This window comes from Leiobunum rupestre, chromosome 8 (assembly GCF_980474605.1).
Source record: "Leiobunum rupestre chromosome 8, qqLeiRupe1.1.hap1, whole genome shotgun sequence".
NCBI lineage: Eukaryota > Metazoa > Arthropoda > Arachnida > Opiliones > Sclerosomatidae > Leiobunum > Leiobunum rupestre.
Window position 1 is genome coordinate 6,189,331 of NC_143391.1, and position 23,590 is coordinate 6,212,920.

At 34.8% G+C, this 23,590-nt stretch overlaps 2 protein-coding genes across 11 annotated transcripts; one reads left to right on the forward strand and one right to left on the reverse strand.

Moving 5' to 3' along the window:
- Positions 1-35: 35 nt before the first annotated feature.
- LOC149932233 (tRNA-queuosine alpha-mannosyltransferase) lies at positions 36-2,235 on the reverse strand. The gene is made up of 8 exons (XM_090156677.1): positions 1,908-2,235; positions 1,148-1,315; positions 864-1,085; positions 689-798; positions 488-632; positions 361-431; positions 201-292; positions 36-146 (listed from the first exon to the last, which is right to left on the reverse strand). Exons 1-8 carry the CDS (start codon positions 2,159-2,161, stop codon positions 75-77), a joined length of 1,134 nt encoding a protein of 377 aa, XP_090012803.1. The 5' UTR covers positions 2,162-2,235; the 3' UTR covers positions 36-74.
- shep (RNA binding motif single stranded interacting protein alan shepard) lies at positions 1,516-22,935 on the forward strand. Of its 10 annotated transcripts, none has more exons than XM_090156668.1 (15): positions 1,568-1,661; positions 3,153-3,373; positions 3,958-4,050; positions 5,107-5,331; positions 15,287-15,489; positions 15,557-15,615; positions 15,763-15,854; positions 16,451-16,498; positions 17,204-17,361; positions 17,428-17,631; positions 17,782-17,914; positions 18,032-18,130; positions 18,211-18,318; positions 18,381-18,515; positions 18,584-22,935. In XM_090156668.1, the coding sequence occupies exons 2-14, from the start codon at positions 3,188-3,190 to the stop codon at positions 18,462-18,464; spliced, it is 1,692 nt and encodes a 563-aa protein (XP_090012794.1). In that variant the 5' UTR covers positions 1,568-1,661; positions 3,153-3,187; the 3' UTR covers positions 18,465-18,515; positions 18,584-22,935. The 10 variants fall into 10 exon arrangements, with proteins under 10 accessions (XP_090012800.1, XP_090012798.1, XP_090012794.1 ...); XM_090156667.1 differs by lacking the exon at positions 1,568-1,661 and adding an exon at positions 2,297-2,443; XM_090156669.1 differs by lacking the exon at positions 1,568-1,661 and adding an exon at positions 2,297-2,443 and having other exon boundaries at positions 3,958-4,041.
- The last annotated feature ends 655 nt before the right edge of the window (positions 22,936-23,590 follow it).

A 23,590-nucleotide genomic window follows, 5' to 3' on the forward strand; every position in this document is an offset into this window, starting at 1 on the left:
ATAGATTTTTTTTTATGAAGTTACAAAATGAGTTTGTTTACATTTATAAACCAAATGTATTTATCCGCTCCCAATTACAAATTTGGATTTAATAACTTTTCATACTTTGGTTTCAATGTTGTCCAACTATACTTGGAAAAGTCTACCTGAAAATTATTTTGTTTTTAATTATTGTAATACCTTTGTTCAAAATTATATACTTTAATTTTGTGATTCCTTAGCAGAGAAACATTCTGGCAAAAACTTTTAAGTTTTTTGTATAGCTGATTTTCAGTGTTATACAAGAAATCTCCTAAAACATTGGTTCATGTGTATATATATACAAAATTCTTAATTTGAAATGTTAAAATTTTATTTAACCTGGAAAAATTTCAGGGTAGACCAATTTCTTCGGACAGAGAGCGTAACAGCCGCTCATCACGGCTTCAAGCCTAAATGATAAGCTTTCATAAGTTCATTAGCCAAAGTCAAAAAAAAAAAAACTAACATGGCCACTCCAAAAAATTCATGATTCGCTGTGGAAACTACTACGTCAGCAGAATATAAAATATTTATGTAATCTTCTTTAGATTCTTGGAATCCCCAATTTATAACATTTTCTTTCAAGATTTCTTTAGCATCAGTAAAAATTTCTATTTGGTGAACAGTTAGTAATTTATTTAGTTTCTGAATTTATTACTTTGCTAACTTGGTATATCTCTGAAGGTTTGACCCAAGACTGATAGTTTGAAATTCAAATTTTCATTTTTAAGTCTGTATAAGATTTTGAAGAAGAGGTCTGGGTTTTTATCGTGTTCCCTGTTTTTGAAAAAAAAAAAACATTTGAGACTATTATTGTGATATTTAATTTATCCTTTTTTTACCAACGATGTGGCCATAATATGTGCAGCTCATCTGATTTTGAAACACTTTCATTTGGTAAATGTATGTCTAAAGGGAAGTACAAAACATGGCATTTGGGTTCAATTTGAGTCACAATATTTTTAGGTCTAAAATCAGGCATTATGTTGAGAAAGTGTGGAATTGATTTCAAAAAAGATTCCATATTGTATTTTGAATTAAATACAATTTTGTCAGCAACCAAACTAAGAAAACCAAAAGAATGACAATCATGTAATAAATACATGTTAATATTGTGTAGTTTTACCATGAAAGTATTTGATTGTAACCATATTGAAAGTCTCTTTCTTTTTGTTGTTGTATTGGGTAGACAAGTTGGTTTTCGTGGAAATAAAGAATTTTATGTAAGTTCGATAGGTCTGGTCTCAAAGCGATAAGTTCAGCCAAATTCAACACGCAACTTGCAAAAAGAGTCCTATAATTTGAAATTAAAATTATATTTTCATTGCTTAGGAATCAAATACAGGTTACAATCATGTAAGATTGAAAAGTGTGCGCCAAAAAACGCACATTTTTAAAATTATTTAAATTTTTAGAGAGAGTCACGGTGGTTGGTTAGGACTTTTAGGTAAGGTTATTGGCTAAAAATAAGTTACGTCAAACTGTTTTGTGACGCATTAATCCGCGCATGACTTAAGTAGTATTGTGGTGTCGTCTGCCTAAAAAATAAGCTGTCAAAATGGTTTCCGTGGTTGCGGTGGAATATCTTCGGTCTCTGTCATTATAAGCTACGTATTAATGAAATTGTTGCAGGCTAAATCGTAAGTTTAAAGTTCATTTTAATTTTAAGAAGTCTACGATCGGCAGTAATAAGGTGTAATTAGAAGTTCAAGCCAAAATTGAGAAATATCAATTTAGGCTTAGGTTTTACGGACTAATCAGGTTTGGCCCTTTTGGGCCTTGCCTTTTGGGTACTAAACCGTAAACCCGCGACTCGGATTGTCAGAGTATCCAAGGCTTACGATTGTTATTTAATTTTCCGATAAAGATACGTTCTTAGTTCTTACCGATATTCTTCATTTTTTGGAATTTGTTGACTAAAGTAAAGAGCGGAAGTACGAGCCCTCCAGTGCCACTTTTTAGGGGGCAATGTTAGTAGTCGGGTAATTTGTAGTTCTTGTAGTTTGTCAATTAATTGTTTATGAGATCCGCCATAGAACGGTTCGATGACTAGCGCCATTTTGGGGTTGGGTGCCTTTGTATAGTTATATTTTTTCCATAGAGGGCAATGGGTTACCCATTTGGGATAAAAATTTATCATTAATTATGAGTTAGAAAGCTATCATAAGTGTTATGAAATAAAAACCATATCATTTAAGTTTTAGATATCTATACGAATAGAATTTTTATTTTTTTATAACTGTAAAACATTGGGGAGGATTATGATGAAAGTCTGGTATCCCTGTTGCTAGTCCATCGCCTTCAGCCTTCACGTCCATCAGTTTTTCAGAGCGTAGTAGTCGCCGCTCGTAATTGTCAAAATTCCTTATCTCGCAATTAAAAAAACTAGGCTTAGAGTAATCCGTTACATTTTCCGTATTATGTAAGTTTTTTTTATTTGTTAATATTTTTAAGATTAATTTCAAAGCCTCTGAACCTTGTTAATACAAGAGTTAATCTTTAATATACATTTAAGCCTATTTTTCCTCTGAATAATTTTTTACCGAGGCGTAACCACTAACCACCAGTCCTCTAGTAAACTGTAGATCCCGAGCATTTCCTTTATGCAGTCAATTATTTTTAAACTATATATAGGGTTCCAAATTGGAAAAGGTGTGCCTTTACCCCACACAGCTCAATACTAGGTCCTAAAAATATTATAATTAAAATTGGCCTTGAACATCATTGTAACTCAAATTTTGGGAGTTTTAAGTAAATTTTCATGTCTTAAACATTTTTAAAGCTGGTTTCACACTTGTTTCCTATTTCATTTTCTGCTTTTATATCCATCTTTATGCCACTAATTTTAAATTAAGAGTGAAACCAGCTGAAGATGTGATTGAAATTTTATTGGGAAGTTTATTAATTATTTCAACATAGAGGTACTTGAATGAAAAACATGTACAATGGCTTTCAAAAGAATTTCCAAAATGAAAGAGTATAATTATGCACATGTACTGTAAGCATTTATGCAACTTGTAATATCAATGGTTCCAAATTTCTCTTTTTTCTGTAATTTCTCAAGATTATCTGATCGTATGTCATATTACATTTTTAAGCCTTCATCTGTAACAAAGTTTTTACCCTCTTAGGATGATTATTGGCAAATAAGTCCAGAAGTACTCAAATGAACAGCCGGGAGGGCTCCCCTTCTACTTTGGGGGGTGAAAACAACTTAGGTGCCAGTGTTGGTTCTTGCAGTACTGGTAGCGCTAAAAGTGATCGAAAATCCCCCTTGAATGGTGGCAGTTCAGCAGGTAGTACTCCAGATCAAGTATTAGATTGCGAGGATTGCCTAGCTGATGAGAAAAAGGTTAATTACGATCATTTTTAAGTTCTATTCCCAGCATGTTTTGTGATGTTTGGTTTTATATTACAAGAGCTTGAGTTTTTATTGGCCATGGCATAACATCTAGCTTACAGTACCCGTTCATAATGATACGTTTTCTAGTGTGATATCGAAAAAATATCATGCATTGTTACCTACGATAATAATTTAAATTTTTGCTAGGTCTTAATTTTGTAAGTTTGAGGTATGATTTCTAATTTTTTTACCATTATCATTTTTGGGGAGTTATTTTAAATTGTCTTGTTTGTTTGTGATAAAAGGAGGATTCAGAATTAGCTTATATTTTACGTATGATTAAAGGGACTACTTGGAGATATATTAGAGGAATAGTTTTGAAATGGTGCTTGCTCAATTTTTATTTTGTGGCTAAATCAAAATATGCTTAAAAATTAAATATTTTCTGACAAATCTGATCTTTAATTTACAAATTGTTAATTTCCAAAAAAAGATCCCTTGTTTAGACTATCTCCAATAATTCCCTTCACCCTCAAACAGTGATCAAATATTAGAAGTTGTAAGTATTAAAAAAATTTATCCGTTTATGACAGAATGCTAGTACTGGAACTTTGATTAATCGGGGTACTCAAAGATATGGAACTAGCCACAAACAAACCAATGGTGCTGTTGTGTTGGTGAGTAAGGTACTAGTAGAATTTAGCATATTTCATTTTAAGATGAGTGGTAATAGTGCAAAGGCGATGTTGGCTTTAATGGTTCATCTATTTCTAAATACATGGTAGTTTTTTGGGTGGGCTTTAAGTAAGAATAAAGGGTTCTTGTTGGCCAATTGCCAAAGAGAAATGAAAGAATGAGACTGACACGTGACTCTTCCTCTAGTATCTGGGGAAATTGGTTTAGTCACCAGTTATAATATTCTTTTTATCCAGCCTTCTATGTCTGCCTTTTTGTTATTTAATGTTTTATCATTTGGTTAATAGGTGATCAATAAATGAAAGTGCTCTGTAATAAGGCTCACAATACTTTTCCCTGTTTGTAAAACTACACACTACTATTACTTTTTGGGAACTCATTGAACAAAGTTAAATATTTAGATGTTTATGGATGAAATCTGAGAGATTAAACCAGTGCTAGAAAACCAGTAGGGAGAATGCATGGACTAATTAATGTATACATTAATTAGTCCATGGAGAATGTGTAATTGTGTATGCGTACCCAATGGAAAAAATTTAGTACACATATCCCTAAGTGTTTTCTATTGCCGGCTTAATCTCTCAATTTTCAGAATGGTTGTAAAGTTTCCTCTATACTCTTCGTGTAAACTTATAAAACTCATAGTGTACGAATTCGTGTAAGGTTTTTTTTTCACAGCGATGCTTACTAATACCTAAAAGTTGGTGTTTAGAAGCTAAGTTTAAAATGGAAACCAATCAAGGTTTTCGTGTCCCTTAAGTTAAAATACTTTTAGCAAAACATTTTTGGAATAATTTGTTGGAATAATCAACTTCAACTACATTTCAAAAAATATTATTGGAAATATAAATGTGGGTTCATTTTCCGAACCAAGTGCTGGGCGTACGCTTAAATTTTATTATAATTACCCCATGGTTGTTACAAAGCCCAGTAGTATTACAACAAACTACATGCTAATTGATAGTTTATTCTTTAAAACTATGCAGATCTATTTGTTTGAAAATGATACATAAGTAATTATATGGTGTTTTTTTTTTAAATTTCAGCTAGTTCGTCCAAATTCTCAGTGTAACTTCAGTCAGAGACCAAGATTTGTGAGCAACGGCTACTACAGCATGACCCAGTCGAGCGCTTTAATGGCTAGTAATCCTGCAGGTGCTGGGTTATCCAACATGTCGTATAGGGTTCCTTGCATTAATCCCTATTTTCCTCGTTATCCTAATCCTAATGCGCTTCCCATGGGGCCTTACTCTGGATACCAGCAGTCAGTTGTAAGTGCAATTTTAAATGATAAATTTTGGGTTCTTAATGGTTTGTCATTTGGATCTGATCAGTGGCGTAGCTAGAGCTTTTGCCACCCATATTAATACATTTTGGTATTGAGAAAATTGTGCTGCCCCTTGCTATGCCACTGCGTCTGATTTAATTGAATTGTAACAAGTTTTCCATGGTTGAAGGTCCATAACAAAGGGTATAAAATATTGAACTCTCAGTGTGCAAGTGACATTATTTATGACCGAAGAAGGCTTGAGTTATCTTTTTCTGTCTCTAACCTATCAATAGAGCTAGAGTCTGACCTTTCATGTTTTACAATTCTTCTGTAAGTCAATTTTTGTGGCGTTGATAGTGTTCTAATTTATAACTTTTTAACCCATGCCTTTTAACAATTATTGTGAAAAGTGAGTTGACCACTGGCACTCCCTTTTTGCAGTCTGTAAAGGATTTCGAGATTGTATGATTTCTACCTACGTAACAATTTCTGTTAAAAGAAAAAGGGGTAGTGGGTCACAATAGACCGTCAGCCATCCTTGGAGGGCGGTGACTTTAGGTGAAGGAACGCGACCTCTTGTTGCGATGTTGTGAATTTTTTCAAATAGATGGCGACATTTTCGCATCTTTGGAGACGAGAGTGAGGGTTTCACTATGGACAGTATATATCCCTGTCTATGGTTTCACTTAGTGACTTGCTTTTTTGATCTCCGATTAGAAATAAAGATGTGACTCATGACGTCACAATGTTATTTGGTCGAATCAAAAACGCCACACTAATGGCCACTAAACTGCAAATGTGACGTCTCTCAATTTTTATAAAATTACTCTACATTTAATTATGGAGATGAGTATGAAATTGTGACAACAAAATTTAAAATTGTGAGAAACACTGTGTAAATTAAAAAATTTCATTGGGTTTTATGATAGAGAATTCAAAAAGGTCATCAGTCTAAGAATGCCCCACTGGCGTTTCCAAAATAGGAAATCATTTAAAAATAATTTAACTAGACCCGTTTTACATGTCTGGTTTTTTTGCTCAGTTTGAAATTCTTAATATGCTTTTTAAAATACGCATTCTTAAATCCTTGCCATCTCCCGGGCAATATTATGTTTATTCGCGCATTCCCCTTTAATATTTTAACATGGAGTAATAACCGCTCGCCTGAGTCCGGCTGCTTATGTAGGGGGTGTGGACTTTGGGCAATTTTGCGTCTTTCGCGCACGTCTGTGCTGCCGCCGCGCGGGGACGGTGTTTAGGGGCCGGCTTCCAGTGAAGGAGGAATCCGGGGTGAGTCGGTTGGAATCCATCTTTGAGGAGCGGTGTAAGACTAGTGTCGGGTTGTAGAGACAAATTAATAAACCCTTTCGGCGGGTTTCTGACCCTGGTTTTTCGTCGCTCTCCTTTCGTAATATGTCGCTTATTATTTTCCATTTTCGTCAATCGCGCTAGTTCATCATCAATACTCAGCAGTTTAAGTTGCGCTTTCGCCGTCGTAGAACCGCCGATGATCGCTAAGCCTAACCCAAGGATTTAAGCCTAAAAATTGGATACCGGACTCCTCCCTCCTCGTAATTTTTTCCGGGCTTGTTTCCTACCACTGATGGTGCCAGTTTTTTTCGGTGAATTGTTCCTATTCGGTTGTGGTGATCAAAGATGCAACAATCATCGTACCAACAGTCTCAACAAGTTTCTTACGTTAGAAACGTCTACACACGGTCTGAACCTAATAACTCCCATAATGCTCAAGGCCGAACCGGCACCAGGGGTAATGTCACGGCCTCGTACGCAAGTGGGGGCAGCTATAACTTGAGGAAGGTGAGCTAATTGATCAGATTAAACGGACCGCTAGCCTTTTATCCTTTTGCCGATAGTAAACACCTAAGCCTAAACGCTGTTGCGTAGACTAAAGCCAAATTGAAAGGCCTAGTAATTTATTTACTCTGGGCACTTAATGGTTAGCCATCTTCGGTTCCACCGAAATTATTTGATAAGGTCGAAAGTAATTTTGGCTCACTGCTTAGGCTTAGAATTGGTTGGATATTTTTTACAAATCAGAAATTGCTCTAAATAACTTTTATTGAGTAACTTGAATGTTATGGAAAAATATTAACTACAACTCGCTTTTCTAATGATTGACCTAAATCATGGTACTTGCCCAACTTCTTTCTTGAGCCTGAACCATTAGAAATAGGTGTACCATTATAATTTACTTAAAGGAAGTTGGTTGAAAAAGCTATAAGCAGTTACCTCGGAGGGAAATTTTTGATTGCACCCGAAGGTCGTTTTTTTAGTTCAAATGTTTGTTCGTATTGACGCGCGCTATTCTTCCTTTAGTATCTCGTTAAACAAATAGTTTATAATACTTCAAAACATGTTATTTTAAATCTTAATCAGCCATGCCCTTGGCTTTCGTGTCTAACGCGTGGTAATTATTTAAATTTCGTACTTCCAAGTTCGTAGCCTAAAATGTATCAATAACGCGTTTGTTTCTGTAAATATGTACCCTTTTTTCGTCGGATATTGTAAGGATAAAAGTCCCGTATCCATTCCTTTTGACTGACTTGATTTGGGATATATTTTCCCTGTTCTACGTACGCGTAGAAAATGAATTTTGCATTTTCCCTTCCATTGAATTCGTACGGGTATAAATTAGTGCCATTTTTATTCGCGAACTTCCTTAAGATTTTCAAGAACGCGGCGGTATCTCGGTTATCCCCCTTCTCTTTCTCGATTCACATTTTTTTGCGCAGATAGTGGCTCCCTCTTGATTTTGATCTTTGATCTGTCTCTGTCGACATTTTAACCACTTATCAGTATTTTTCCAAGAGTATCCTCCACAAATAGTTTCTTCGAGAGGCCTTTTTTCACCGCTTTATGACGTTAAATGGGAATATTTATGCGGTAATAGCAAATCAAAATTTGTTAGCCCGCGACATTGAAATATCACTCCAGTTTGGAAATAAAATGCTTCTCTCTTCTTTAATTGAAATCTTACATTTTCGACGAGGAGAGGGAGAGAGAGACATAACATAACTGGTTTTTAATTTCCAACATTCCCTCCTTTCTTTTCCCCCGTTTTCCCATCGATGGGCTACGTGTAGTCATTTTGCTATAAGGAACGATATGTAATTAAAATATTGCAATCGACTTTTTTGGCCTCGAAAGGAGCTTAAAAGTTTTCCACTTTTGACTGCTTGCCACGGAGTGCGGTTTTAGTTATTCCGTGTATTGACGTAAACTCTCTTTCATTTTATATTCACTACAAAAAGCAAACGCCGTTGTCGACAACTTATTCTCAAAAGATCCATCTCGGAATATTCGAATATTTGATCTCGTGTAATGTAAATAGAAAACCGCGTCTGTCTGGGTGTCGCTTCTGGAACTTCAATTTTTGGAAGGCCTACGTCTAATTTGCGTTCGCACGAGTATTGAACCCTATCATAAAAAATGGTATTAACCCCCGCCATCTACAAAATAGGGACTTGGCAGCATGACGTCACGCCGTTTTTGGCTATGGCCGCCATGCTTGTATGGGTTACGTGTTATATACGTCATGCTGCCAAGTCCCTATAGCGCGTTTTCTCCCTGGCTTTATAATTTTTTTCCAGGAATGCAAAAATAATACAATTTTAAAATTCCTATTGAAAATGAGAAAACAAATCTCGAATTTGTACAGATTTCAGTAAAACGTCGAAAGGTTCTGTTATTATAAATATTATAGGAAACTCCGACCCGGATAGTAGGGTGGGTATCCATGTGTTTCCATCCCGGCCGATTTGGGGTGATAAGCTTTAGAGTTCAAAAGTGATATATTTTTTCCCTGTGTCAGTTTTCGTTACAATCAAACCGTAACTGCTAAAGAATGTACCAGAAAATTATATATTGGAAAAACTAAATTAACCCCGATAGATTGCTCGTTAACCAAACGCGCAGTGATTGTTGCACAATATTATTATTTCACTTTCGAAGTTCAAAGTAAAAATCATCAAACCGAGAAAATCCCATGCTTTTTTAAATGGAGATTTTTTTGGTTTTAAGTGGTCAAAAACATTTTCGGTTGCCATGGCAAATGGAATGGGTAGTGCAAAGTCTCCTTTTGGGAAATTTCATACCTCGTATAGGTCTACATTTCGCCCGAATTTGAGCCAAATGGGCAATAAACACCTCGGGTACTCTCCTTGTAAGTGTCACCCCTATTTTATAGCTTCACCGCTATGACTCGAATGATAATTTAAAAGGTCAAGAGAAATCCGATTAGTTGTAATAGAGCCTTAGTAGATTTAGAGTAATTGAACCATTTGAGCTGGTAGCGTGCCATCAAAGATAATATAGAACTCCGTAACCTATATTCGAATTCTGAGAGCTTTCTGATGGACGGTTTTGAAACCCACTTGACCTCCGAAAATTCGGCCTCCATCGGTCGCTGCCATAGTCATATCTCGGCCAACTTTGACGCACAAGCGCCAGGGTTGAACATAAGGCACTAGTCACGGTATTTGACTGCTAAAATAAATGCTCTGACTACTAAAGGTCTAAAATTAATCGAAATCTGGGGGCTCACTAGTCAAAATTGACTAGTTAGTCAAAATTTGACTAGTGAGCCCCCAGATTTCGATTAATTTTGACTATTGGAAAATTTACCTAAATATTCATAAATAATGGCGAATATGGCGTATCATAAATTCATCATTCCCATTTTATTTGAAAAAGTTGTGATCGGCCAAAGTCATGCGACTCAAGTGAATATAAATTCCTATTTTAATTCTGACGGGTAAAGGAAAATGTTGGCTGTCCTTGTTTTTATACCCCCTTTTTACCCCCACTAGTCAGTGACTACTAAAATCGAGGGGTCGGACACTTGCCATTATTTTATACGGGATATCGTAGCGATTTTATCATTACTTTTTGAAGTGATTTTGGGATTTCAATGTTAATTTACCATAGAGAGAGTTAAAAGATTTGCGATTTTAGACAAAGTGTACGGGATTTTGGTAAATGTCCGACCCATGACTAAAATAAACTAAGATAGGAGGCTCACTAGTCGGGCTGACGATTGAAAAAAATATCCTCATGTCCAACACTGAACAGCGCGTCATAAAAGTTGGTCGTCTTATCTATAATTGGTTACTATGGTAACTATGGAGCTAATTTCTTCTAAGTTCCGGCAGCAAGTGGGTAAACGCTATTGACTAGGCTGTTATTTCGAATCTAGGGTACGAGGTTGATATTATCTTTGGTGCCATAGAGCCGCGAACAAACTGTTACGTGAAAGTTAAACCCAACCTTTCCTCTTCCCCGATATTTGTGCTCTCTAAGAAATGATCCAACTTGTCAGATAAGTTTTTTTTTATTGAAAGTACAGAACTTCTTCACTCGAGTGAAATCATACTGTGACAAATCCAGATTATTAATTATTTGTTCGCAACTTTTGGAAAGACATTGAAGAGGAAATATTTTCAAGGTGGTTGTTACAATCTACTTTTCATACATCTTCAGCCGCCATTCATTCCTCCCTCGTAAAAAGCTACCAAGCAAATCATACGAACGTTGGATTTCTCTCTCTCACCCGTTGGACCAAATTCTATTTACCCGTTTTCAGATATTTTTTTTATTTTTCGCCCATTTCTCCCGGATCATGAGCGAGGGAAAAAATCAATTTTTTTCCCCAGTACCGGTAATTTTTGAAAGAACCCCGTATTTTATTTTACCAAAAGAAATCTATTTACGATTTTCTCGCCGGAGCCAGTTGCGAGGTTTCTTTTATTTTGCGTTCGCTTCATTTTGCTTCTCAGCAGATGAAGGAAGGGGGATGAAAAAGTTTTTTGTCAGTGTTTGCTCTTTGCTCGACCTCCTTGGCAAAAAGAAGTCGTAAAAAGTTCGATCAAAATTTTACGCCCTCTCCTAGCCCCGCCCGCGTCAAGGGCCGTAAACGAGCCGCTGCTCATTCCAAAATAGTTACTTCATAGGTACATAATCCTTCGTTGAATCATGGATTAAACACTAGTGTTTAATCCATGGTTGAATTGTCCTTTCAACCCACCCCCCCTCCCATTTTTTTTCATTTTAACACCCACCTTATGCCGTTCTTTCGGTCGGCTTACCGTTATTTCAACATAATTATCGAATTTTCTATAAGCGTGTATCGTACGCTTACTATTCGCCATATTTTTGCGTTTTATTTCAAATTGCTCGTAGTTCCTAGTAGCTGATTCAATAATGATTTTACGAGTGGAATGGGCAATTAAAAGAGTATGCCCGTATTTTTCGCTGTTTTGCGTTTCCGAAAGAAATTTGAGGTCCACTTTGGGTTGGTTTTTCATTGTCATTTTGCCAAGTTGGATCCTCGGAGCGGAACCGGCGACGCGCAACCTTTTAACCTCTTCATCAGAGATAGAGTTTGAGTGTGGAGGGAATACGACGAAACTGTTCCCCACATTCTGACAAATAGCCTAGTCAGTGTCCGTTTTCAGCCATCGAGGTTAGTCATTTTCACTTGTCAGTCTCTTCGGCGAAGAGTTTCTTTACCCTTACGCGCTGTCTCTGGAGACGGGGGAGGTACGTTCCATTCCCGAGTTGAGGCGCGCTGTGTGGGTGGGTGGATGTGTTGACGGCTCAACGATTTCATATCCCCTCTCTTCGGATTATTTGCGCCTTTATTAAAATTTCTTAGTATATGGGTTTGTCTAGTTATCTCCGGCGAAAGACTGCCTCCTTTTCAAATAGGAAATGCTTCGTCTACTTTAATCTATAGTCTCTTTACTATAACTTCTCTTCATTAATTACAATTGTTATACAATTTTTATCTCCGTGTAAATTTAATTTTTGTAGTTCATTTCTGATGCTGAAACTGTAAGCGTGGTTGCCGTAAGTCGAGGGAAAAGTCGGGGAATTTTAATAAATTGTAAATAGATCTGACAAATCGGGTGAAGGTGAGATGTTTAATCAGTCGAAGAAAGTCAGGGAATACAAATTTGTCGTAGAGCTTTTATAAAGGTGATCTAAAAAAACTAATGTCTGTAAACGTTGCAATAAAATAACTTTTAGTTAAAAAATTACCTGAAACGTCACTATAACATGAAGTCCATTTATTAACGTAGCATAAAAGTTAAATATAATAAAAAATGTCTAATTTTGGCTCTAAAAACGTCTGGTAATATTGATTTTAAGAAACATGATTTAAATTGATAAGGAATTTCCAACAATTCGATATTTAAAGCATACTACGGCGTAATTGCCACGTTTAGAAGCAATCTGCGATGCTCGTAAACCTTTAAACACGTTGTACGCGTATTCCTCTTTTTTTGTATTGTTCGTCCGGCGACTTTTCGCGCTTCCTTTTTTTCGCATCTCGAGAGTGAAATTTTAAATAATGAAGCTTAATTGCGCTTAAATAGACTGCTACGCAGTTTCTAGGCGCGAAATATTCTGCCTCCTTAAGATGGGAAAAACCGTACGTCAATGAACGTTAGGATAGGAACGAGCCGGCGCTTGATTGGAAAGTCCCACCATGCGGAAAGTAGCCTAGGATAAGCTCTTTAGAAATCCTCTCTGTGATCTATTAAAAATAATTTTCAAGGTTGCACTACACTCATCTTTTCTTCTTATACTTTTTTGTTTAATCTTTAACGATATAATTTGGGAGTTGATAAGAACTACCTTTTCTCCCCTAGCAACCCCGACAGACTTAATTCTCCCATTTTTTTCAAGTTCGAAATTTGAAAAGAGTTTCAATTTGTTGTGGGTAGTTGAACCGAGGCCATATTTCCATATTGATCCGTAACTTTATTTTTCCTTTCATTTTGGTATACTTTTTGTTGTTAAAATATGTCTACCTGCGGTTTACTTGTGCCACCCGCGAAAGAAGAAAAAATCGAATAAACCATTTAACGAATGTCAGAGTTTATGGCAACGGGGTTTCCCTATTTAGGCTCAGCGCGTTTTGGAAGGTGGGCCATTTGATAAAAAAAAATCCTTCATCTCTGTGTGGTATTTTTATTCTTATGGAAAATTGATGGCAGTCATGATTTAAATAATTTTACCAGGGCTTCCGGGCTTCAGCCTTTTTTTTTCATCGCGATTCTTGGAATTTCGTAACCTAAATTCTTTCTTATCATTATTGTAAGACAGGATCCAAAAGCCCACAAAGTGTATTGGCCTTTCTCGCCAGTTTAATGGCGCGTGGTTGTTACGTCATTGAGAGGGGTGTGGCTTATGTTTTATATATTTAAAAAAGAGAATTGTAGGAGGAGGGGGTGGGGGGGGGGGTAGATACGCGTAACTCTCCATCTGTAAACATCCGGTTGAGGAAGTAAAATAGGCAGGCATTTAGCCCGCCCTTGATACACAGGATTTTATTTTAACTTTTATCCTCTCGCGCAACCTCTCCCCAGTGTCTAATGCATGTAATTTGCGTTATTTTCCTAGTAGTCTGGGTTTTCCTTTAAAGCAAGTCTTGCCATTATTAAATATAAAATCCTAACAGAACGTAATTTCTGGAACAGTGCTAAAATCAACTCGTCTGCCATCTATTAGCTGTTTCAGTTGACTTAGAACACCTAGCGGCAAACTTGAGAAGTTCACGGTTGAAGAAAATTGCCGAATTTTTGTCTGCTAAGCAGACTGTTAAGAAACGACAAAGTATCTACTTAGAAGATGGAAATACAGTATAATAGGATTCTCGCGTTGATCGCTAGATCTTTTTGGTGGCTATGCATGTCCACAATACTCTTGAAGTAATCAGTGTTACAAAGAAAAACTCCATCAGAAACATGTTCCATTTCTCTCTCAGAGTAATATAAATTACGTCAGACTTATTCGGAGGAAATCTTGAGCAGTCATATGAAAAACATTTTAATTTTGACTGTCACACCAATAGAACAGCTCCAAACTGGACTTATAAATTGACGATTTAACCTACAGACGATGAGATCCAATTTACTTTACTCTTGCTTTTGGAGAAAAAGTAAAAGTGTAGACCAAATACATTGTTCTTGCCCGTAGTTTGCGCTGCAGAGTTATATCACCACTGGAACAGATTTAGGGTACAATATGTACACTTTTAGTTCCAGAGAAAGAGCTAAATAGTTGGATAGTTTTGGTTTGTTTGTGTGTAGTAGGCGAAAATCTGTTAGCTTCAGAATGGAAATAAACTAGAAGCTCTGTGTTGAATTAGACCTTATTTGCTCAACAATTACAAAAATCAGTGCAGTAATGAATTTTGTTATTATGGTCCTTATACTCCATTAATTAGTAACTTAATTTGCAATGAAATTTCTACACTAAATAGAATAAACATAAATCTTAAAACCCAACAATTAATCATCAAAGGGATAATCGTTAAAACTTTTTATTCTTAATAGTATTAAGAAATTGAAGAAATTAATTTTGCTTCGAATATACCTAAGAAAATTTTATGGTTGTGAAAATCTTTTTGGTTTTACATCTATTTGTTTAAGAGTACAAAATTAACCTCTTATAAAAAATATAGTAGGGAAACGTCTTGGAATTTGGGGAATGCAGAACTGACATGGCACTTGCTATAAGGTTGTAGTACCACAGTGTCTTAGCAATGAGTAGCCAGTAGAACCTGTTTTTGCTGAATGGGGCTCAATCCAATCTTAACCCTAAAGCCATCTTTCATGTACATGCTTCCTCAGGGCATTTTGTTGCACTCAAATGTCATTTCATATAGATTTAAAATACCATCTAAGCAGGTTGCTGATTTTTTATATTCCTGAATTATTTTATTCACAATTTTTTATAAATATGAAGATGTTGTGGTTCTTTTTGCATTTAAAAATGTTAAAAGCGTTTTGAAAATTACAAAATTTAATGAAAAATTTTGATGCTGGCTTAAAAAAAAGAATTTACTGAAGTTATTGCTGTAATTCTGACATTTTGTTGTTTAACTGTTAATATTTACTAAGTATTTTTATATTTTTCTAAATTTTCAGGCATATCCCCCGCGAGTTCCAGCTGCTTCACCACCAAACTCAAGCAATTCAGGCTCGGGCTCCCATTCTGGTTCGGGTACTGGGTCTGTTTCAGGTTCTGGTAGCTCTGGATCAGGGGGCGAACAATTAAGCAAAACAAACTTGTACATCCGAGGTTTAACCAACACAACCACGGATAAGGACCTCTTAAATATGTGTTCTCCGTAAGTGCACTTATTTTGGCTATCCAGGATTTAATTACCATATTAGTTTCGTATTACACAATTTCAGGTATGGAAATATTATATCAACGAAAGCAATATTAGATAAGAACACAAACAAATGCAAAGGTATGAATGATTATTCTTTTTACATATTATCATGTCTACTGGTACATATTTGTACGAGTTATATTTCTGTCAAGTAGCAACTTTATTCCCATCTTTATCTCTGCTGTTCTACATTGTTAAATATTAAAACTTGGACTCTGTTTTTAGGATACGGCTTTGTTGATTTTGAATCTCCTGCTGCGGCAGAAAATGCTGTCAAAGCACTGCAAGCCCAAGGGGTGCAAGCTCAAATGGCAAAGGTAAATGCAAATGTTACGTATTTACATCACTTATTCTGTGTAGGTAATTCTATAGGGAATTTTTTGTCTACGAAACAGGTTAATTTGGTAATTAGTTTTTTAAACTTTCATGTTTGCAGTTAATTAAATAAGGAATAGCAATTTTTATACAATTGTTTAAAGTTATGTGGAAAGTATCGTACCAATTTGCCAGTTGTGTTTCGATTTGTCCCAACTTTATTACTGGTTTTAGGTGATAGATTCTAAATTAAATGAGGTTTCATTTATGGTACATATTAGGATAACTTAATAATTTTAAAGTTCATTTTTGGTATTATGTTGGTTTTTATTACATTCCCCATTTCATTTTAGAATAAGATTGAACATTGCTTCCTAAATATTTTGCTCAGATATGATCATTATTGCTTTTTAGGCAATCATTTAGCTCTTCATTTTCTGCCCTGGGCTATCTTTTTTCGTGCCTTTCTCTATTTTTGGCTTGCCAAATTTAGTGTTAACTTAAAAAATATCCAATAATCAGATAAATTAAATTGAAAAAAAAAGAAAAAAATACAATCAAAATCAAATAGTGTTCTGTGCCCTCTTTATCCGTCTAGTGTCAGTCCCGAGCTAATACTGCACCCGTGATGACTTTAGATGTAATGGTAAGTTCATTCTGCCAGCTATATGTAGGTAAAAAATATACATGTCCCTGCCCTACCTCTTTTTATGCATTATACTTCATCACTTTATAACAATAGCGTACATTAATTCATTTTTTTAGTACAAATTTTGTCATAAGCATGAGTCTCCTCAGAGCGCTTGATATTTTTATGGGTATTTTAGGTGTTTTCTCTCTAATTTTGCATGTTTTTATCTTTTGCATTATTAGTGCCAAACTAATCACATTCTCTTTTATATTATTTAGTTGTATAAAAATCATTTGAAATAGACCCTAAAATATGCACACTGTTTTACTTAAGTGGTTTTAATATTAAGCTTAATGTAATATATCACTGGCCTCCCTTTCATTAATGTCCAGAATGATTTCACTTAATGTCCAGAATGATTTCACTTGTAGAAGAGTGTGCATTGGTAATTGTTTGTGCAACAAAGCAATCTACCATAGATCTGCTAGTTATTTTATGTACGCGTATCATGTTAATTTATTAATTACTGGTAAATGCATGTATACTGCTTTATATTCTTGTCTGACAATTGATTACAAATATTTTTTGCTTGTGTTTGCAAGAAACAAAATCCTTGTTGAAAATTTTTTGTGTACTTATTTTCTTTTTGCCTGTTTTATCTTATTGCAAAATGTGTGAACCTTTTAACTGTAGTGGTGTTGTAAATAATGACTATTTCAGCAACAAGAACAGGATCCGACCAACTTGTACATTGCCAATTTGCCTATATACATGATGGAGCAAGAATTGGAACAGATATTGTCTCCCTATGGCATGGTCATCTCTACACGCATCTTACGCGATAGCAACATGCAATCCAGAGGAGTAGGCTTTGCAAGGTCTGCTCTACGTGCAACTTAAAATCTGCGCTTATCATTTTCTACATTTTAATTTGGTCTCCATAGGATGGAAACTAAAGAAAATTGTGACCAAATCATATCCGCTTTCAATGGAAAACTCTTACCAGGTTGTAAAGAGGTTCTTCTGGTGAAGTTTGCTGATGGTGGAAACAAAAAGAGAAATCAGTATAAAAATCAGGAACAACGGATATGGAGGGAAGGAGAGGGAATTCCCCTATCTTACGAACAAGCCGCAATGCCTCAAAATGGGTAAAACTTTCACCACCTTTTGAAGTGGCTAAGGATTTAAGTACATTTAGTGTACTTAACTAGTTTCTATTTATGCTAAAAAATTATTATAATAAAAACCAACAAAGTTGTCTGATGCACAAGTATTAATTAGTTTCCATTGTTTCACAGTGTGACTGCGCAGTTAGTAGCTCCTATAAGCGGTTACCAGAGGCCATACCCAGGAGCCATTTCCACTTACCCATTTCAACCCACCTATATTCAGGCTTCTCCTCAATACATTGTTCAACCCCATATGGGACAGGTCAGTATCGTAATGCTGGGAATTGATTTTTGTATATTATTATGGTGATGGTGATGTCTTACCTCTAACATTGTGGCTTCCCTTTGTATGAATGTTAAAATGTCATCCCATCTCAAGGTGATACCCTCATCGATGGATCCCAATGCTCTTCATTATGGTCCAATGATCCCCCAACTTACAGCACAGATGTCACAGCTTCAATTGTCAAACACATCGGTAGGGTCAATCCAAAGCTACCATTTAATATTTTACGTATGATTTATTCATATTTTGTTCTTGTTTAACGCAAACTTTAGTACATGGCAGCTGCTGCAGCTAGCGCTCCTCATCCTTACGCTGGCCACCCTTCTGCAGCCCCTATTTACCAACAGCCCGCTCAGCTGGTTCAGTCCATATTAACGGAAGTAAGTTTTGTACTTTTGCAATAAATTATTACTAAATTTATGAAGTAAACTGTTATTTTTAGGATCCAGGAAATGCTGGCGTAGTATCGGGTCCTTCTTCTGATGAGCAGCAGCATCAGTACCAGGGGTATAATCAACCAAAATGAAAGCTAATAACATGTTCCAATTTTTTGATTTAGATAATATTATTAAAATCGGTGAGTACCTTTTCTAAATTAATTACATATCAGCTTCTCTTATACTTATCAGACGTGATTCTATTTAGTTGATGAAGATCTGAGAAAGACTTGTAAAAAGAAAAATAGGAGCCCTCATAAATTTTTGTTTAATTTTGCGTGTGCGTGACGGGTTCATACCCTGGACACTTAATAGTTTTTTTGAGGGTATTTTTTCCTATAATTGATCCCAGTTTTTCTCCTTTATATTGTTTGTAAAAAAAAGGATATTGGGGTGCTCTGCGAACCAAACAAAAAATGCCATTTTTGTTACCTCGAACGATATTTCGGAAGTCTTTTTTGGGTGTATTGAGGAAAAAGCCCAAAACACAAATTATTTGAAAAATAGACTAAAAATGACACAGCTCTAATTTTTAGTGTGAAAGGGTGAAAGATACATCCCCTCCTCCTACCCTACCATGTGGTTTTCCTTTATTTCTATAAGAACCCAAATACATTTCTTCTCTAAGAACATAAAATTAAAATAAAAAGCCCCCTTTTAACTCGCTCACGCAATCATCTTCCCTCCAAGAGAAAAAAATGTAAAAAGTCACGAATGATATTTTCCTTTTTATTTTCCATTCCCTCATCCCTTTAATTTTTAAAAAAATGCATCTTGTACCCCCAGTTTTTAAAGCCTCTTGGCTGTGTTATTGTTTTTGGCTTCTGTTTTCCAATCTTTTATGTTTTAGAATGTTAATACGATAAGAAGAGATAAATTTATTTTATTATTAAGAGAAAGAAAAACATATTTTATAAAGACAAACTGGCCTTTTCATCTCTGGTGTAAGTCTAAATACGCCACCATTAAGATCCAAAGTTTCTTTTAATTTTAGGGATTTTCTCATCCCTATATGTAAATTAAAACTAATATAAGCTAGCGAAAAAGAAACAATTTATCATAATTTTTAGCCGATGCAATTTGGTGTGAAAAGTCAGTTTAAATTTAGAACTAGGAAATTTCTTTTTTTTTAATGAAATTTAAAGAAAATGACGCGGAGAAAGTTTTTTCTTATAACTTAATTTAAAAAAAAATCTACTTTGTTTTTGTTTATTTAGAGGTCTATAATTTTTTATCATGGTCGCTTTTGTGACCTAAAGCTAAGAGCACGATCCTTGAATCCTTTTTCTACTATGTGTAAATTTCTGTTAATTCCAAAAAAATCCCATTGTTTTTTCTACCACATTTCCTTTTTCCATCCTATTTGGTAACTGATTTTATTTTGCACGTGTGGCTGTTGAAAGAGAAATTCTGTGCATTTGTCAATTTGTTTCGAGTAGAGTTAGAAATTTAGAATTTAGGATTTCTATTTAAGAAGTTTGTAAATTGCCAAAGCGATTTGCAGAATTAAGAAACACCAAATTGAACTTATTTAATACTGGAAAAGAATGGACTTTGTAAAAGTGTCAAAAAAAGTATTGCTCCGAAGATCTTTTAAGAAAGTTTGATAAGCCCGATTTTTGACTTAAGCGCGGTGCCTTTGAATAAGTTTACTGCCTAGTAAAGTGAAACTGAAAAGTGACTTTCATGGTATGCTGTTTTACTGGGTGGTTTTTTTTGTCAACTGAGAATGTCTTTAGTCAACTTGTACATTAGTTAATGCAACGTAGATTTTTAAGGCCTGCGTATTCAACGAATGGTAGAAAGACTTTGTAAAGAATGTCTTCCTTTTTTAAAATTGGTTTTCAAAATGGAATGGTCAAGAAAAAAAGTCAAAAAAGCGAAGGTTGAAACAGTTTTGTTAAAATTAAAATGTTGGTTGTGTAACTCTTTAAGAATGAAATTTGGGCACTAAAGTTTTGTATAAAGAATTCAATTGCAAAGAAATCCTTAGCAGTAAATGCTTTTTATTTCAATGAAAAAATCCCTACCAGTAAAATTGATGCAGTTAAAGGGGAAGGAAAAGGATAGTGTAAAAATATTTGGGGAGCTTAAGGTGTTTATTCCTTCTCTCAACAGTTGATTGTTTTTGTTTTTATAAATTTAAAAGATTTTTAAAATGATGGCGCGAGTATCTGCGATATTTGTACTCAACCTAAAAAAGAATTTGAAACCAGGAAATTTCACCGTTTTGTCCAAAACTAGTTTTGATCATAGTGGTAATACTGAAACTTAATTTTATTTTCTGAAATACAAAAAGAGCCAAATGAAGGTAACTTAAAATGCCAATGATTCGAAGTAGTTTAGTAGAAATTGCTCTATTATGAAACTCTGTTTTTAAATTTGATAGAGCTTGCTGTTTAGCACCGAGGCAAAATTATCTTTATTCGTTTTGAAAACCCCAATTTTACATTTTTTAAGCAGCTGAAAAGACAACTAAGAATACTATTATTTAAATATAAAAGCGAGGAGTCTTAAAACTGAGAGTTAAGTTTCGATATAGTTTACTATTTAAAAGTGTGCCTAAAACTTGAGTGAATAAATAACGAAATAATTAGATTTTTGCTACAAGAAAAATAGATCTAAGTAACCTAATTTATATTCCTTTTAAAACCTGAATGTCTTCCCCAAATTCCAACATGATTAAACTACCCAATTACTACTTCACAATGGGGCCCCCTTGATAAAAAGAAATTCCTTCCTCGCTGTTTTTAATGATTTAATTTAAATAGCTTTGTCAACTGCTGTGCCAGTATTTTAATGCCTGCAATCTGAATATGTAGAAGTGTACGGGAGTATTCTACCTTTCTGATAAATAGTAGTTTATTCCTTCGGAAATTTCCCCAAGAAACTTAGAACAAATAAGTCAGTGCCTTGTTAATGAAACATATTGGCTATTTTGCCTTAAGTGCGTAATTTTTAAAAGCTGATGTAAATTAAGAGAACTTAAAATGGGGAAAAAATCAGTGAGATCTATTTTAAAATTTAGGTTTTACAAGAAAAATTAGTTGTCTTAAACGTAAAGCTGTCTAGTATCTACTATAATCACCAAATAGTTTGATTTTTATTTTAAAATCTCTTCAGAATAAAATTTGACATTCCTTTTCCTAATATTTTGGCTGGCTACGTAACTATTATACTAAATTATTGTACTAAGGCATTGGTATTTTAATTTCACTAATTTCTGTTTTAATAACATTCTGGCTCTGCATCGTTGGCTAATTCGGCCTTTTCAATAAGGTTTTAACGGTCAATTACTAGAATTTTAATTTTGGTGTTGCAAACTTAACTATGCCCAGTGGCTTCTTCTTAAGTCTTTAAGCCATCAGTAATATGTATTTAAATTCCAGTTGATTGACCGTAATTTGGATAAGGCCATTTATGTAAAAAACTAGAAGCCAAAGAGCTTTGAGCGACTTTTTATACATTCCGCCCGCAAATTTTTCAATTTTTTGTTTGCTGAGCAAACAGTGATATTGAATAATTATAAGAATGAAAAAGAAGCACTACTAATTTCTAGGTAGTTTACTTTTTATTTACACACTGGTATTATTATTACTGTACTGGCAAGAGTTACAGAGTCTATTTTTTGGTACATAAAACAAACTAAGAGTAGCGGAAATTTAAGATGAGCTATTCGAATGTTTAAACTGTAAGATAATACAAATTGAGCGATGTGTGTCATCGTCTAAATTCAAAATGCTGATTATAATGTTGGAAAGTTTTTCAGAGTAAGAGTTGGAATTTTGTTTCAACAGTTTTTCATTGTCATATACGTAAGTCTGTGCGAGTTAACTCTAGCCAAAATCTAAAAACATCAACCAAAGTTTACCTTGCATTATATCTAGAGTTGTTTTCAGTTGCTCACATGCAAATATAAAATATTATATTTTTTATATATAGTGACAAAGATAATATAAAAGCTTTTTAAGTTTTACACAGAATTTTTATTTATATTAACTCGCACAGAACTTAAAGCTACATCCAACAGTGTGTTGAAGAGAAATATTGTAAAATGTATCATTGTTTTTTTTTGCAATTTATTTTGCAAGATTGTACAGGAAAATGTGTGAATTCATTTTGCAGTTTACTGCCAGTTAAAAAGGATTCAACAAAAATGTGGCATTGAAAACTTTTGCGCCAAGTTTTTTTTGTTAATTGTACAGAGAAAATTGTGTGGTTTGTGTAGTTTTTTTGTGACAAACTTTATTGCGAAAATGTGAACTGCATTCCCATAACTTCCAAAATTGTTTGGGAACATTTTTTGGTCAATTTGGTCTTTAACTTTTTTTTCTCTATCTCTTGAGAAAAAGGTGCCGCTTTTACATGAAAAAGGAAAAGTAACAAATACCCATTTGAAAAGCTGGATGTTATTGAAGAAACTTGCGTTTCTACCCACCACCCTTTTTCCCCCTCCTCCAATTTTCCCCAGCAAAGAATAAAACCCAGTTTTTTGGGGTTTGAAAACTGAAATAGGGATAATTTTGTTGTTGCTGCGGGAATAAAAACTTTTGAATGAAACGTAGTGTTTATTATTAACCTACATAACACCTCTTATAATACCAAAAAAAATTTACTTTTTGACTAACTAAAAAGTAAAGAACTTGTTAAAGAAAATGTTCTGAGTCTTTTAAGTTTTACCAAGAATGTATTTATTTCTACTTTGAGACTACTACCAACCAGTGGCGTCGCTAGGCTGTTTTAGGAGGCGCTTGAGCCACCTGTAATATTTCAGAAGCGCCACCTAAAATTTCTTATAAACGCCTCCTAAATTGAAACTATTGCTTCTACTAAAATTTCCGAAAAATTCTAGTAAAACCATGTCCCGCTTCGCTCTTGAGTTTTTCAAATATGTCGTTATATACCTTTATTTCTATGTTTACTGGCTACTCTCGTTACCCTCCTATTCTAAACAAAAGGAAATTATTTTTTTGTAAAGCCGGTTTACCCGGTGAAAGTAAATATTAAGAACCACATAAAACAGGGCGTACCGAGGATTTGAGGTATGCGCCAACTCCTTCTTAATTTAGGCGAAATCTTGGAATTTGTCTTGAAAAGAGTTAATTGGTCCAAAAAAGGTTCATCGAAAACTAAACTTTAGGGGTGATACTCCCACTCCCTCCCCCCAACGGACATCCCTCCAGGGTTTGTGGCTTAAGCGCCCCCAAACTTCCAC